Source organism: Canis lupus, chromosome 5, assembly GCF_048164855.1.
Source record: "Canis lupus baileyi chromosome 5, mCanLup2.hap1, whole genome shotgun sequence".
In the NCBI taxonomy this organism is placed as follows: Eukaryota; Metazoa; Chordata; class Mammalia; order Carnivora; family Canidae; genus Canis; species Canis lupus.
Genome location: NC_132842.1, coordinates 23,271,165 through 23,286,917, shown reverse-complemented (window position 1 = coordinate 23,286,917; position 15,753 = coordinate 23,271,165). Strand labels below are relative to the sequence as shown.

Genomic DNA, 15,753 nt, shown 5'->3' with positions numbered 1-15,753 from the left:
GTCAGTGGTGCATATAAGACCGATTTAAGACACAAAAGGAACAGGAATTAGCGAATGAAGGAGGGCAAACAGGCAGTGGGGAGAGAGCAAGAGTCAAGGTTGACTCCCTAGTTTCTGGCTGGGTGTGTGGTGGTGCCAATCACCGAGATAAGGAGATGCCATGGGACGAGGGGTAAGTTTGGGGGTCAATGAGATGAAGATGCCATTGATTCAGGCAGAGGATGGCAGAGAAGCACCCATGGAATCTGGGGCCTACAGAGACCACCAGTGACCACGGTGGTGATGGGACAGCCACAAGCTGAGGAGCCGGTGGGATGTGGAGAAGGGAGACAAGGACAGACTTATCCTTCCAGACCTTTGATGTGGGCAGGGGTGGAAGCTTGGGGGCAGCAGCTAAAGGAGGATGCGGGTCAGAGAGGGTATTTTCTTCAGTCAGGGTAGGAGAGTCATGGTCGTGGAGGGGAGACATCCGTGGAGAAGCAGCAGCTTATGTAAGACGGAGAAAGAGAGATGGCAGACTGCAGGCAGGCAGCTCTTGGAACGGGCTGGAACTGGGGCACAGGTGGACCTGCTGGCCTCGGACATGTGCATGCATGAGTGCATGTGCACGGGCACACTGAGGGGCTTAGGAGGCCACAAAGATGGGTGGGTTTGACCGAGGAAGGGAGTAGGAAGCTGAAGTTCCCTTGGGCCAGCTTTCCTTTTCTCTGCAAAATCATGAGCAATGTCAACTCCTCGGAGCAAAGGTGTGAGCTTCTGGTTTGGCGTTTACGGCAGGAGGAACAGCCACAGTGGGCAGTGCGGTGGACCCTGAGCCACACACCCAGCAGAACTGGCTAGACACCCGCTGAGTGTGTGACATTGGTCATAAGCAATCATGTAGCAGCCTGCAGTTGTGTGATCCCCCTCCCCCAGCCCCGACCGCTCTCAGCAGCTCAGGGGTAGAAATAAAAGAAATATGTGACTGGACGGATCCCAACCTACATGTGTGTGCATGTGTGCAAGTGAGCATGCGTGTGTGTGTGTGTGTGTACATGTACCAGCGCGTCATGCCCGCATGTGGCCAGCAGCAATGGGAGGGGCAGTCAGGGGTGGAGGGGCCGTTGCAACCGTGCGTAATAGGGTTTGGGCTGAACCTGCAGAGGTGATGGCAGGCGGGCTGAGAGGGTCTCGGAATTTGGGGCAATAGATGCACAGGTGCACATCTTGCCTGCTCCGCTCACCGCTCTACCTTAGCTCCTGAAACAATGCCCACGGTGTGGTGAGAGCCAGTGGAGTATTTGTGCATCAGTAACTGAATCTGCTGCCAACGGCGAGTGTGCAGCACAGCGTCCCACGGGGGAAGCTCACTCTCACAGCTGGAACGAGAGTGCGTTTTGGCTCCAGGCCCTGCAGAGATAAAGCTTGGGGTGCCTATGGGACTGCAGAGTCTTCCTTACAGGAGGGGGCACAGCGCAGGGCAGGATACCTTCCCACTGGTGTTCACCCTGGTCAGGAAACGGCAAGAGTGTCTCAAGTGGGGCTAATGATGCATCTCTTGGCTTCTGAAAACTCCTGCTTTGCCATCAGCCATGTCCCTTTCTCTGCCAATAGGGAGGTTCCAACCTGCCTCCAAGCTCTGCGACTATGGGATGTCCCTCCACCAATAAGGTGCTCTCCGCTGAGGCGACTCGGGGTTCGGTAGTGCTAGATCTGGAATGTCAGCCCTGGGAGGGCTGCTCTCCATGCCCTCTCACCCGATGGGGGTGCATCTGTACCTGAGGCCATCTCTACAGGTGCACCCTTGCTCTGTAGCCGAAGCCAAGTGTGGACCGCGAGATGGACCAAAGTCACTGATCCTGACTCAGTGGCCCGTGGCCCTGCCAGAGTCTCTGATAAGCAATCACAGAGTTGCTTTTCACTTGTGGAGAGAGAAGCAGCGTGGTTGGGGATGGGGGTAGGGCGTGAGGTCTGGAGCCAGATCTTTTTTTTTTTTTTTTAATTTTTATTTATTTATTCATGAGAGACACACAGAGAGAGGCAGAGACACAAGCAGGCTCCCTTCTGCGAGCTCGAAGTGGGACTCGATCCCAGGATCCCAGGGATCACGACCTGAGCTGAATGAAGGCAGATGCTCAACAGTGAGCCACCCAAGCGTCCCTCATCTCCGTCTCCTTAACCAGGAGTAACAATACCTTATTTAAGGCCTGTGAAGATTTACAATCATCCTGAATAATGGACAGGTGTTTAAAAATGGATAGATCCTTTCCCTCGGACCTTGCTTCTTTTTAGGTGATTATTAAGACTCTGAAGCCTCTGTGATCGCTCCTGGTGATCTGAGGAGGAGGGGGGGGGGAGTTCTTTTTAGGCTAAAAACCATGGGTCAGTGAAGATGGATACTTAGTCCTCTGCCCCTGCCATTCTGAGGATATCCAGCAGTGTGATACCAGCTTCAGGTGTCCCCTTCGAGGACATGCTCAGAGGCTAAAGCAGAATTTTCTGAATTCAAATTCATGTTATTTAATATATTTGGGTCTTATTTTTCATAATCAGTTGAATAGAGGTAAGAATTTTGCCCTCGTTCTCACAGACATTTTGAACATGCATTACAGCGAGAGACTATATAATTGACAAATAATAAGCCATGCTGGGATGGCAGCCCAAATTTAGATCCCCAGTGATACAGGGTTAATATTTCCACTGGATGAATTCCTAAACCTTGGCTTAAGGCTGCCAGTCTTTTCCACGGTCTCTTACTGGGTGCTTTTATTCTCCTTTTCCACGAAGGCTAATGGTGCAGGTGTTATGGAGATGCCATCTATAGGTGTTTAAACAAAAGGAGAAAGGCTAATACGAGTAGCTGGAGAGTCAGACCACTTGCAGGCAAGCATGGGTACCGATGGCTGGGCTGGGGCTTCTCAAGTGGCTGCTCCCTTGTTGAGGAAGGACAGGGTGTGCACACAGGGACATCGCCCAGCTGGACAGGGGCTCCTCGATGGACTCTGGCATAGCCCATGATCAGAGTTTTTTATGAAGATGATTTATCCTAGCATTCCTTTGGAGAAAATAGCCTCTGGGAACCCCTAGAAAAGTACCCAGTTATAAGCTGGGAGTTCTTCCCAGGTACCAAGGTAAAAAAAAAAAAAGCCCAATTCACCTACATGAGAGGATCCGCCTCCTCTCTTGGAGAAAGCACTCTTGATGTTTTGCTAACTGCACTGCCCAGCTAGTTGTGAAGTGGGGACTCAGGAGAGTGAGGTCTGGGAGCCAGGATCCTCTGTGATTGGTGGCCAGGTGACACCCACCCACCCATGGGACACGGCTGCAATAGTTCAAGTGACAGATGATGAGGGGTGGGAGGATAGGACAGAGGGTGGAAGCAGCAGCTGACAATCAATGCATCTAAGTATCTGGGAAAGAGGAAAGACTTCAAGGTGAAAGTCTATAGGACTGAGTGGATAACGATGTCACAGATTCCAAGGACCGCGGAAGGCCTGGGTGGGGGGTCAAGATGATGAGTCCGGCTACGGACCTGATGAGTTAGAAGCACTCAGAAGTGGCCAAGAAGTAAGTGGACAAAGAAACCCGAGGCTCTGTAGAAAGAGCAGCTTTCGCGATGCGCTTACAGAAGGAGCTTGGCGTTGTGGCCGTATTCTGCTAGGAGTCTGTCCCCAAATGTGGGCCTGGGAGAGTTTTTCCGGGGGAGTGTCCTGCGAGATGCCTGCTGCGGCCAACTAGGAAAATGGGGGCCGGTTGGCAGAAGCCTTCATTCCTGGTTCTCTGTACTGAGAGCATGGGATCTACCTCTGTAGCTCTCTGAGTAGCTGGCATCACAGACAGAAGTCAGGAGTGACCTGGAATGGCCTCTATATCCTGTGACCAATGTGTCAACCAGGCAATCTCACGGTGCCCCAGCTTTCTGCCAAGGCTCAGACTCTGAAACCCACCAGTAACTCAGCTCACAACCCTTGCAAAAACCAGCTAATATACCACCAGCCCAGTATTTTCTCTTTTTGACAACGTCAGTGAAAAGCAGCAGGAAGGAGGGGAGATCCTGATGTACAGCAAGCGCATGGCAAATCCACCTTTGATTACAGGTTAAGGAAACGCTTCAATTCAACTGAGTCTTGCTTGATGCTGCGCCCCCCACCCCCACCCCGGTGGTATTGTTAACTCTCCATTATGTGGTTACTTTTCCATTTATCTGAGAAAATGGAGCCACCATTAAAGAGACTGTGACATCAAGATCACACCCATCAGTAATGGAAATGGCTAAGATTAGCTCTGAAAGGTTTGCAGCTCTTAAACAAATCAAAAGGGCATTAAATCTAAGTTTAAATTTGCTCCTCCGTGGAGGTGGCGATACACATTCCTGCCTGGTAAATGGACCCTTTAATTCTTGTTTAGGCTCTCGGATGCCTTCCATGGTATCAGGATGGCTACGTCTGAAACTGCATTTCTGACCATGCTCTTTAGAAGAATTGGCCTGTGAATTGTTTGTGTCCTGCTCTTGAAATTGTTAATATATATTTTTTAAAAATTTTATTTATTTGAGAGACAGAGAACATGTGCGTGTGTGAGTGTGTGCACGCACAAACACGAGTTTGGGGAAGGGGCAGAGGGAGGGGAAGAGGGAGAAGCAGACTCGCCACCCGAGCAGGGAACCCGACCTGAGGCTTAATCTTAGAACCCTGGGATCGTGGTATGAGCCAAAAACAGAAGCTCAACCACTGAGCCACCCAGGCACCACACTGTAAAATTTTAACATATTTTAAAAGAACAAGGTGTGTATTCAGTAGGAATACACACTCGGTTGGTGTCCAATGGAAGATGGAGCCCTTCAAGCCTAAATGTCCCTGCAATGGTGTGCAATGAATGTTCTGCACAGAAACTTGCCTGGTGGCTCCAAGGACAAGTGCTCTGGGAGCTGCTGGATCTGGATGCTCGGATCTGGGCATTGTCCCTGAACCTATAACACGACCCCCTCTAACTTGCCAAAACCTTCTGCAAATTAAAGTCCAGCTGACTTTGTGAGATATTTACAAATCTTAACCGTGAGAAGCAAATTATATTCTCTGCAGTCACAAAATAAAACTTCTTATAATAGATTAGTAAACAGAAAATGCCCTTTGTTTCTGGTATTTTATTATGCCATATCCTCCCTTAGTGGGGAAGGCATTGATCTATGGTTTGCTGCTGCATTTCAGCTATTCCTATTTGGAATAAGTTAAAATAAGCAAGTTTCAAGAGGCCAAGTGCCACTTATGGTAAAAGGAAAGCAGACACAGGGGCACCTGGGTGGCTCTGTCGGTTGAGCATCTGCCTTCGGCTCAAGTCATGATCCCAGGGTCCGGGGTAAGAGCCCAAGTCAAGCTCCCTGCTCAGCAGGGAGTCTGCTTCTCCCTCTTCCTCTGTCCATCCCCCCTGACTTGTGTGCTCGCTTGATCTCTCAAATAAATAAATAAAATCTTAAGAAAAAGGAAAGACACAGGTATTTGTGATATAGCTCTAAATGACTGCCACACAAGAAAATAATAGTAATCCAAGAATTTTGTGTTACTGTAAGAGACTTAGTTCAGTTTGAGATATATGCCCCTCCCCCCAAAAAAGCAAAAAAAAAAAAAAAAAAAAGAGCTCTTATCTTCATTCCACACAAATATCCTAGTGCAAGAGCACAAACGTGTATTCATGCACACAGGGCAGGCCTTGGACACTCACACCCTATGCCCACATCTACTGGGAATGCAGCATGCGTACAGTCGATTGTGACCTCTGTCATTGGCCAACGGACCACAAAACACTTGATTCCCCTTTCCTTTGTTACACTGTCCTCCCAGACTTTTCTTGACCAAGAAAGATATAAGAAGTAAAAGGAGGGACACCAGCTATACATACCTGACACAAAAGTATAAAACCACCGGTCCTGACTTTTTGGGGAAGTCATGTTCCAACACTCTTCGATCTAGCTGAAGCCAGTTTAAGTGTCCCCTGAGGAGAAGAGAGACAAACGGGTTAGGACTGGAGAAGTGTCCTGTGATGAAGGCGTGTGTACAGTAGAACATGCTGGATCACAGACCAATGTGGACTTATATCTCACTACGAAGTTCTCAATTTAAGAAACCTCAAGGAATTATCTGGAGGAAGACCGAATCAATGGCAGATACAGTGTGACATGGAGGAGGGGAGTGGCAATCAGAAGGTCTGGGGCTTGCAACCTGCTATCCATTTCCTAGACTGTGCTAAAATTTAAAAATTAAAATGAAATCCTACTCTCTCCTCGTGCTGAATTCCCTTACCACTACCCTGCTGACTGCCTTTTTTTCCTGAAGCACTCAAACCCACTTTCAAAATATTAGCAATCTTCACAACATCTTGCCGGAAGCAGACAGGGTGAAAAGTGAATCACAGACAAGTTTCTTAAAAAATTAAACTCACACCCACCACATGACCCAGCCGTGCTACTCCTAGGTATTACCTGAGAGAAATGAAAGCTACATTCATGCCAGGACTTTTACACACAGATGTGCAGAGACACTTTACCTAAAATAGCTCAAAACTTGGAACAACCCAAATGTTTATTAATAGAGGAATGAGCATGATAGAGTTTTGGAACAGAGTCCTAGGCCCCAATAAAGACAGTGAGCTATTGATACATATACCACCATGGATGAATCTCAGAGTAATTACACTGAGCGAAAGAAGCCAAACAAAAGAGTGCAGACTGTAGGATTCCATCTATATAAAACTCCAGAAGGTGCCAAGTGATCTATAGTGACAGAGGCAAATCCGTGGTTGCCTGGGGAGAGGGTGGGAGGAAGGGCTTTTAGTGAGACAAGAGGAAACTTTTGGGAGTGATGGATATATTCATTATCTCAATGGTAGTGATGGTTTCATGGGTGTAGACACACGTCAAAACTTATCAAACTGTACTCTTTAACATGTGTGTTTACGATATGTCAATTATACCTCGTCAAAGCTATTTTAAACAGTGAAACCCCAGAGACGTTGGATGATACACAAATGGAGGGGCTTGTGCATTTCCTCCTTCCCTCTCTCCCTCCCTCTCTTATTTCCTTTTGTAAATATTAATAACCTTCTCTGAAAAAGGATCTGGAGGTGCAACAGTGAGCAAAACAAACACAATTCCCATTCCCCTTGAGCTTATATTCTTGTCAGGAGACAGACACTCAACCACTATTCCCACAATTAATTGCATAATTACTAATCAGATTGGTATTAGGACTTAACACTTAAGGTACAAGGACCATGAGTAATGAGAATATGTAAGGCCCTGACTGAGTTTGGGGCCCGAGAAGTACTACCTGGTGTTTGAGATTTGAAGAAGAAGAATTAACTCAGCAAAAGAGCAAGGGAACCATGTTCCAAGCAGCGCAGCCAGCATGTGCAAAGGCCCTGAGGTAGGGAGAGATCTGGCATGTTGGTGTCACGTGAGTCGAAAGAGATGAGGCTGGAGAGGGCAGGGACCAGCTGTTAGGGCTTAGGAGGCTATGCTGAGGACAGTGGTCTTTGCAGAGTGAGGCAGAGCCCTGGGACAAGTATGAGCAGAGGAGTCTACCTTTTCCTGTCCTCTCCTGGCCCAATCACAGTCCACCAGCCTGGACAACTAAGCCCCATAATCACTTTTACTCAGGAAGCTCATGTTGAACTGACACAACTGGTAACACAAAGTCTCCTCAGGTGCCTGATGCTGTGTAACATGGTCATAATATATCCACTCGTGGGAAAGGCTGGCACTTGCTCTGTGGATAACGTGAGACAAAAGTTGTCTGGCCACTGTATTAAAATGTTTGCTCCTCTGAAAAGATGCTTATCTCCAACAAATGCAAGACAGAGAATGCACTAGAGGCTTCTAGCTCCACTTTAAGACTTCATTCAAGCTGCGCCTTTTGCACAAAACCCTCTCTTTCCTTTTTTTTTTTTTTAAGATTTTATTTATTTATTCATGAGAGACACAGAAAGAGAGAGAGAGAGAGAGGGGCAGAGACACAGGCCGAGGGAGAAGCAGGCTTCCCGCAAGGAGCCTGATGTAGGACTCGATCCTGGATCCTGGGATCACACTCTGAGCCGAAGGCAGATGCTCAACTGCTGAGCCACCCAGGCGTCCCACAAAACCCTCTTTCAATGACGCCCACAGCTGTGGCTCTAAAGATGGCATGGGGATCTGCTTCTGAGGAGCATCCACCTGAGGAACTCTGGCTCTTTTTCCTCCTTCTGGGGCTCTCAATCTAGAAAATCTTTTTTTTTTTTCTATTAACTTTGCCTTTCATGTTTGGTTATTCTTCCCTAAATAATATAGTAAGGATAAAAAATAACAACAACAAAAAAAGTTTTCTAAATAGGATGACCAGATCAACTTCTTCCAAAATGGTGGGATGAATTCCCATCCAACTAGAACACGGGATCTGGGAACAGCAAGCCTGGGTGCCACCTTGGTCTCTAGTCGTACCTGCAATGCTGCTAATGCCCCACAGGGTCACATTGTTTCAGATCTCTGTGCCTTAGCTCAGCTGCCCTCTCTGCCTAGAATGCCCTTCCCCTCCTGCATCACTGAGTGAGGTCTGACTCATCCTTCAGGACCGAGCTCTCCCATGTCTCCTCCAGAAAGCATTCCTTGACCCATCTTCCCACACCACACACCAGCCTGGGCTGGGCTCCTCTCTGGCCCCTCACGGCGCCCACCCCTGGCACACCTGCTCCTGGACCTCCCACACTCCATAGAAGCTCCTCTGCGTATGTGTTCTGTCTCCCCAATAGGCCTTTTACATCTGAAAGCAGAGATCTGCTCCATAAGGTCAGAGTATGTGTCTGATCAAGCGGAAGGTATTAACACAAACATTAGCCCTAATTATTGGAAAATAAGTTACAGCCACTCTCTTCCTGCCTCTGAAAATGTCCAAAATCTCCTAGAGCCTTCTCTTTAGGCTCAGCCTCCTGCAAACATGCCACATGCGTGCTCTCTGCTAGGACTCTGATCATGCCATTTCCCCTAATTGGAATTGGTCTCTCCATCCTCATTATCTGAGCCCTAGCCTTTGTTCAAGGCTGAGTTCCAGTCTTTCAGGGAAGCCTTCCTTCATTGATTCGCTTTGGGTTTCTTTGAAACTTCTCCAGGCTTTTGTTTATGTCATCCTCAGAACGTGTGGCATATTCTCATACAATTAGTTATCTAAAGAATACAACCAAAAAAATAAATAAACAAATAAATAAAGAATACAACCTGTCTCCTCGACTAAGTTGTAAGTTTTCAACATTTAAAAAAAAAATGTCATCCCCGAACCTCACACCGTGCTTGACAAGTATTAGGTGCTCCTAAGGGCATGCTCACTGATGGGATGACTGCCATCAAAAGCCACAGATTTACTCCTGCATCTCATTTTACGAAAGTGACCAAGTGACAGCTCAGAGGTTAACGCTATTGAAAGAAGAGTTTAACGTTATTCAGAGTCCCCCCCCATCAGTAAGAGGCACACCAAGCCAGGGGGGGCCATGGGGGGAAGCACCAGTGTTGGTTATGAGACAAGGAATAAGGGGAAGGCAAAGGTCAGAGCCTCTGCTGGGGTCTCCACAGGAAAGGCAAGACAGGACAGTGGAAACAGCTCAGGGTTGGCTAGTTTTAATGACTCTGGCAGGTTCTGAGGCATAAGGGCTGTCCCTAGCCGTCTGGCACCCGGCCTTGAACTGATTAAGGGCAGCGGTCACCCTGGCTCCGTGTGTGAGAGCCCAACAGAGAAGGTGCCTCAGAGGAGGGCTCTGGGTCACAGGGGAGAGGCAAACAGCTTTGGCTCTTAGTCTGGCTTTGGAATTAATGGATGCCAAATAAACAGAGAATCTGAGAACTCTCCGAACAGCAATCCATCCAATGACAATGAAGATTGAAATTTTAATCTTTCGCCTGACAATAATTTTTTATAAATAAAGGCTCTGGCAGAAATAATCTTTTCAGGATCATCACAAGACAAATCCACAGCCCAGTACAATGGCCCAACATTACTGACCACACAGACTGTTGGAGATTTGACCTGGGCTCCCCCAGGGGGCATGATTCACTTGGTGAAGAACCTCCAAGTAGGGACACTGTGCACGAAGGGCCACAGATATGGGTGTCACCTGAATGCCACTCTGTTGGGGGTGCTCACTGCCCTTCTTCATCCATGTTAACAGAAGACAACTAGAGGAATAGATTCCCTCTCTAGAGAATTTCATTCCCACATTGAAATTTTTTTAAAGGTGGGTCCCTGGGTGGCTCAGTCAGTTAAGCGTCCAACTCTTGATTTCAGCTCAGGTCATAATCTCAGGGTTGTGAGATCGAGCCCCACATCGGGCTCTGTGCTCAGCATGGAGTCTGCTTGAGTTTCTCTCTCCTTCTACCCCTGCCCTGTGTCGCCTCAAATAAATAAATTAATCTTTAAAAAAATTTAAAAAAAAAATCTTTAAAAGAATGACAGTGGGCAGCCCCAGTGGCTCAGCGGTTTAGCGCCACCTTCAGCCTAGGGCATGATCTTGGAGACCTGGGGTCAAGTCCCACGTCAGGCTCCCTGCATGGAGCTTGTTTCTCCCTCTGCCTGTGTCTCTGCCTCTCTCTCTCTCTCTTTGTGTCTCTCATGAATAAAATAAAATTTATTAAAAAAAAAGAATGACAGTATAGTAATAAACTTTAACTGGAAATTCCTTGGTTCACAGCCATATATTGGTTTAGCATTTACAACGCAATGAAACAGACCGTGAGAAAATGATCAGGAAGCAGAGAGAACGAGGAGGAGGCGGCCAGAATCACCCCAAATTGAATAGCTAGGCCTCTGAGGAGAAATGAATTTCCTCTATCCACAACCTCTGCTTGAACACCTCACCACCTCAACTGGGGGAGGTGGAGAATGGCACAATGCACACGCTCTACCAACCACGGACAGGTGGACTTCCCATACCCGGAATTCTGAGACCCTCATGTGGAAGGAAGGGGGTCCCCCCATTTTGCATGCCTGCAAAAGTGTCTTCACTGCAGGCTGCTGCTCACAAAGGCAAAGACTAAAGGGACAAGTGACTCATCTGAAGTCTTTTATGATAACTGTCTGATATTAGGGTAAAAGCTAAGAGATGGACAGACATGTCAACTGGAAAGTCCAGTACCCTGGAGGCCACCACCTTTGGCTCATTAAAATATTGTCTGCTCGTTGTACGTGGCTCAAAGTCATGTCTGCTGCAGCCAACAGCATCAAGGATTCCTCACAGCACAGGACGCTTCTTTGCCTACATAACACCCCACAGTCTCTGCACGAAGTCCCTACCCTCAAATACCTTATTTTTTCCTTTAAGTTCGGGTGGGATGGGCAACAAATAGGTCAAAGGAGCATTTTCTCTATTCAGTTTAACTAAGCGATGGCTGATAGCTCAGTTTTCATTATTCTCATTGATTTTTCATTTGAGGATTCACCTCGGTGCGTTTACCAGTAACAAAGCAAAAAATAAAACAATGCCCCAGCAGACACTGAGTTTATTTGTGTTACTGTCTGACTGATAACTATCTTTAAAGCTGAGCAAGATAACACTCATTTGGTTTATGGTGGCAATAGGTCAAACTGTTAGGTCAGTAAAAAATATGCAATTGCTTCCAGGCAACAGAAATTGGATGCATTTATTTAACAGATTGCTTTTAGCTTCTACATATAACACAAATAGATTTTTGGTTCCAGCCCAGGCACCTTCAACAGAGATGGCCCTAAGGAGAGCTTTGTTTACAGAGAGCTACCGGAGGGTGGAGGTATGTGCTAAGTCCATCTGAGCTCACTGCCTCTTGGACCCCTGAGGGGGAGCAATATGCTGTGCCTTTTAGTGGTTTTTATTGTAGACAGGTTATTTCCTATGCAATGAGTTTCCAAAGAAAGCCAAGCAAGAGCATGAAATTCTTACAGGTGTCACTGGATGGGGTGGGGTGGGGGGGCAGAGTGCTCTTCAAATGGAAGAATGTTTAGCTAGTTGATGTCCTTAGTTGGAAATACGTGGACTCATCAGGGACAGCTCGTGCTAGAAACTCTCAAATAGTGGCTTTCAAGTGTGTGAGTGAGAGTGTGTGTGGGTGTATGTACACGTGTGAAAGAGACAGAGAGGGAGACAGACAAAAGATGAGTATTGAGGCAGATGGCTGTTCAGCCCCACTGACTTTATGGCTTTAATTTTTTATTTATGGAGGAAATTTGCTCTACTATGTTCTCTTAAGGCTGTTCTGAATTTTCTTTTGTAGCACCTCCTACACTGTATCTGATTATTTACCTCCTAAACTCAAAATACAAGTCCTATAGGGGGTCAAGGCTAGTCATTTCTGTATTTCCAGAGCTTAACAGTGGATGCTAAGTGAATGACTACATCAGCTTCACTTATGCACCATTGATCAATATTGTCAGTGTGATGACAGCTATCCGTATAGACGCTGTATAGACGCTGCTCCTGCCCTAAACAGTCTCCGTACTCAGGGGGAATTCACTGCTCACTGACTCCAGGATCTGAGCTCCACTGTACCATTCACACTGGGAATGAAAAAGTCAAGAGAAAGCATGGATTCCTAAGGCCTCTTCAGATTGCACCATTCTATTTCATTTGTCTCAGCTGAAAACAGAAAGAGTTCTGGAGCCCTTCTCCAGTCAGTAAATAGAAGGTACTGTGGTTTGCTATATGTCTGATGTCTACACAAGCTGTCTCCGAGGTAGCACTGAGTGCTGAATACTACATTCCCAGGAGCAGCAGTTACAACCCAGGCACAGAGGCCTTGGTACTGATTTTTCTCCCCAGTCTCCTGGTACAGAGCATTTAATGAATGGAAATCCCAAACTTATTTCTAAAATTACTTTCCCACAGCTGTATCTTCCTGTTGTTTCTTTTGCAAGTGAAAAAATTGCTTTTCTACTTTATTTTTAAGTTGTAGATAAGCTTGAGACTGCGAATGCTCACTAGCTAAATCCTTCTCAGAAGCCTCCACCAATGGTGGTCCTGCTTCTACTAGAGGGGAGCAGAGATCAAGGACACTGCATAGCAGAAAGGATTCTCCCCACCGTCCCAGCACTGAACTGATGCATTTCCAGTATAAGAAGGCATTTGGGACCGAAATTATTTGGATAACCCAGACTCTACAAACAGTACCAATCAATGATGCGATCAATGGAAACATAGCATGTTGTTAAAAAAAAAATTCCTTAATTGGTTCTTACATTAGGATTCTGGCTTCATGCTGTCTGTGAATCCTCTAAAATTTGAGCATAAATTATTATGTGCGTAAATTTTGGTGGAGGCGATGGAATGTAACTTGTTAACAAATTTCAAAGGGTTCTGTGATTAAATAAGAGGTTAAGAACTAGTCATTTTCTTAATTGGTATGTGAAAACACATTCTAACTGTACCTGGCTTTTAAAATATGCAATGATCGCTAAACAAGTTTCTTTCTCCCTCAGTTTTCTAAATACTTCTTAAAGGTTTTCATTACATGAATACTCATTTACAGCTTCTGACACACAATTCTTTAACATTTTTAATAGAAGATTCAGATTAAAATTTAAATACACTATGAAAATCATTACTACAACTTGGCATGTGTTTGACTATTTCTGTTAAATAGACTACAGTTATTTTTTAAATTTATTATTATTATTCTTAAAGATTATTTATTTTAGAGAGATGAGCGAGGGAAAGGGGCAGAGGGAGAGGGAGAGTGAGAGAGAGAATATCAAGCAGACTCCACGCTGAGAGCAGAGCCAGACGTGGAGTTCGATCCTATGACTGTGAGATCACAACGTGAGCTGAAACCAAGAGTCAGATGCTCAATGGACTATGCTACCCAGGTACCCCAATTTATTATTATTATTTTTAAATTTATTTATTTATTTATTTGAGAGAGAGAGAGAGAGAGTGTGTGTGTGTGTGTGCAGGGAGGAAGGGCAGAAGGAGAGGGAGAGAGAGTCTTAAGCAGACCCCACACTGGGCACAGATCAGGACACAGGGCTTGATCTCAGGACCCTGAGGTCACAACCTGAGCTGAAACCAAGAGTTGGATACCTGTGCCACCCAGGTATCCTAATTATTATTTTTTTTAAGTAGACTCTATGCTCATTGTAGGATTTGAATTCATGAACCTGAGATCAAGAGTCACAGGCTCTATCTACTGAGCCAGCCAGGTGCCCCTAGGATAAAAATTAGAGCTTTTGATGATAGGATCCTCTGTCAACAAATAAAAACCTAAAACTTAATTAAAAACACTTGGGTGTGAAGAGTGTTTGCATTATGTCCAAACATATATAACTGCACACATAAAATACGCACAGTTCTTTGTATAGCAATTATACCTCAAAAAAGCATTTTCCTTTAAAAAGAAACCCAAACAGAGGAAACAAAATGATGATGGAAAATAGATTGGGTAACTACAAACTGGACTTAATTGATTTAAATTACACTACCAGAGCCACGGGCTCTGAAAACAAAAAAACAAAACAAAACTTGGGTGTTAAAACAGCCATGTATATATTTTGAAAATAAAATGTACAAATAACTTTCTTTAAATGATGGGAGCAAATGATTGGTAAGAGAAAATTTCAGTTATCCCATATGTGCTCATGGAAACACTAAATCTGCATTTCTGAGCTGGTTCCCACACATTAGGTTTCCTGACTCTCCTGGGAATAGAGAGAGTCCATAACTGTGCAGGTCCCTGGCATGTGTCATGACATAATTGGTCATGTCTGGCTCCAAATACTCAAAGCTGGGTGAACTCAGCTTCTCTTCTTGGATCTTTGGGAGGAAGCAGAAGAAATTCACTCCAACTTTCCCCTCTCTCTCTAGAACACGGTCTTTTTGAAATTTGGCTACACATTTACAATCCATCAGGAAGCTATGAAAGATCTTGATGTTCAGGCCACAGCCAAATCAATTAAATCAGAATTTAGGGGGCAGGTCCCAGGCACTGGTATTTTATAAAATGTCTCGGTGACACCAGTATGTGGTCAAGACTGAGAACCATGACTCTAGCAAAACATTAATTATTTTAAGATCAAATTTATACTGTGCTCTTACTTAGCTGCAGAATGTTTAAAAGGCTGCCAAAATGTCACTGTTTGCATGGATCACCAGCATTCAGACCATTTACAGATGACTACTGATGTCTCTTTGTATTAGTTATAAAAAATAAAAGGGTGCTAAATGCAATTGGATCTTGGAACAGAAAAAAAAGGCATTCATGAAAAAACGAGTAAAACTTAAAGTCTGTAGGTTAGTACCAATAATATCAGAGCATACTAGTTCCAATGCTAATTTCTCAGTTTTGAAAAATGTAACACACTCTGTAAACGAATAACAATTGAGGAAGCTGGGTGGAACGTATATGGGAGCTTTGCTATTTTTGTCAACTCTTGTAAGTTTAATTATTTCAAAATAAAAAGTTAAAAAGTTAAATTAAAACAGGAAAAGGCAAAGCTAGTACTAATGCTGCAAAACTGCAGATTAGCCAACAATATTGAATACCCTTGGGCACAAAGTTGTGCCCTGTGGATCTGGGCACTTTATTAAAGAATACAACATTATGGCATGAGAGAAGCTTAGAGAAATTCCCAATTTCCTGTCTTTCTTCTGCTTTTATATAGCTCTTCTCCAGCTCCATCCAGATCCTACAAAATGTCATCAACAGCAAGTAATATAAAAGGCCTTGCTGGCAATCTATGACCTTAAAGTCATCTATTCTACTACACAGAATCATAGTACTGTGATGGGATCTTGTACAAT

The 15,753-nt window shown here is 45.2% G+C and overlaps 1 protein-coding gene across 17 annotated transcripts in view; it reads right to left on the bottom strand.

Annotated features, from left to right (window-relative positions):
* Positions 1 to 15,753, bottom strand: part of FRMD4A (FERM domain containing 4A) — a 739,423-nt gene that overhangs the window by 133,581 nt on the left and 590,089 nt on the right. For all 17 annotated transcript variants that reach the window (XM_072825741.1, XM_072825735.1, XM_072825738.1 and 14 more), the window contains one exon: positions 5,875 to 5,967. In XM_072825741.1, the coding sequence (XP_072681842.1) occupies positions 5,875 to 5,967 (93 nt within the window). The remainder of the gene's footprint in view (positions 1 to 5,874; positions 5,968 to 15,753) is intronic.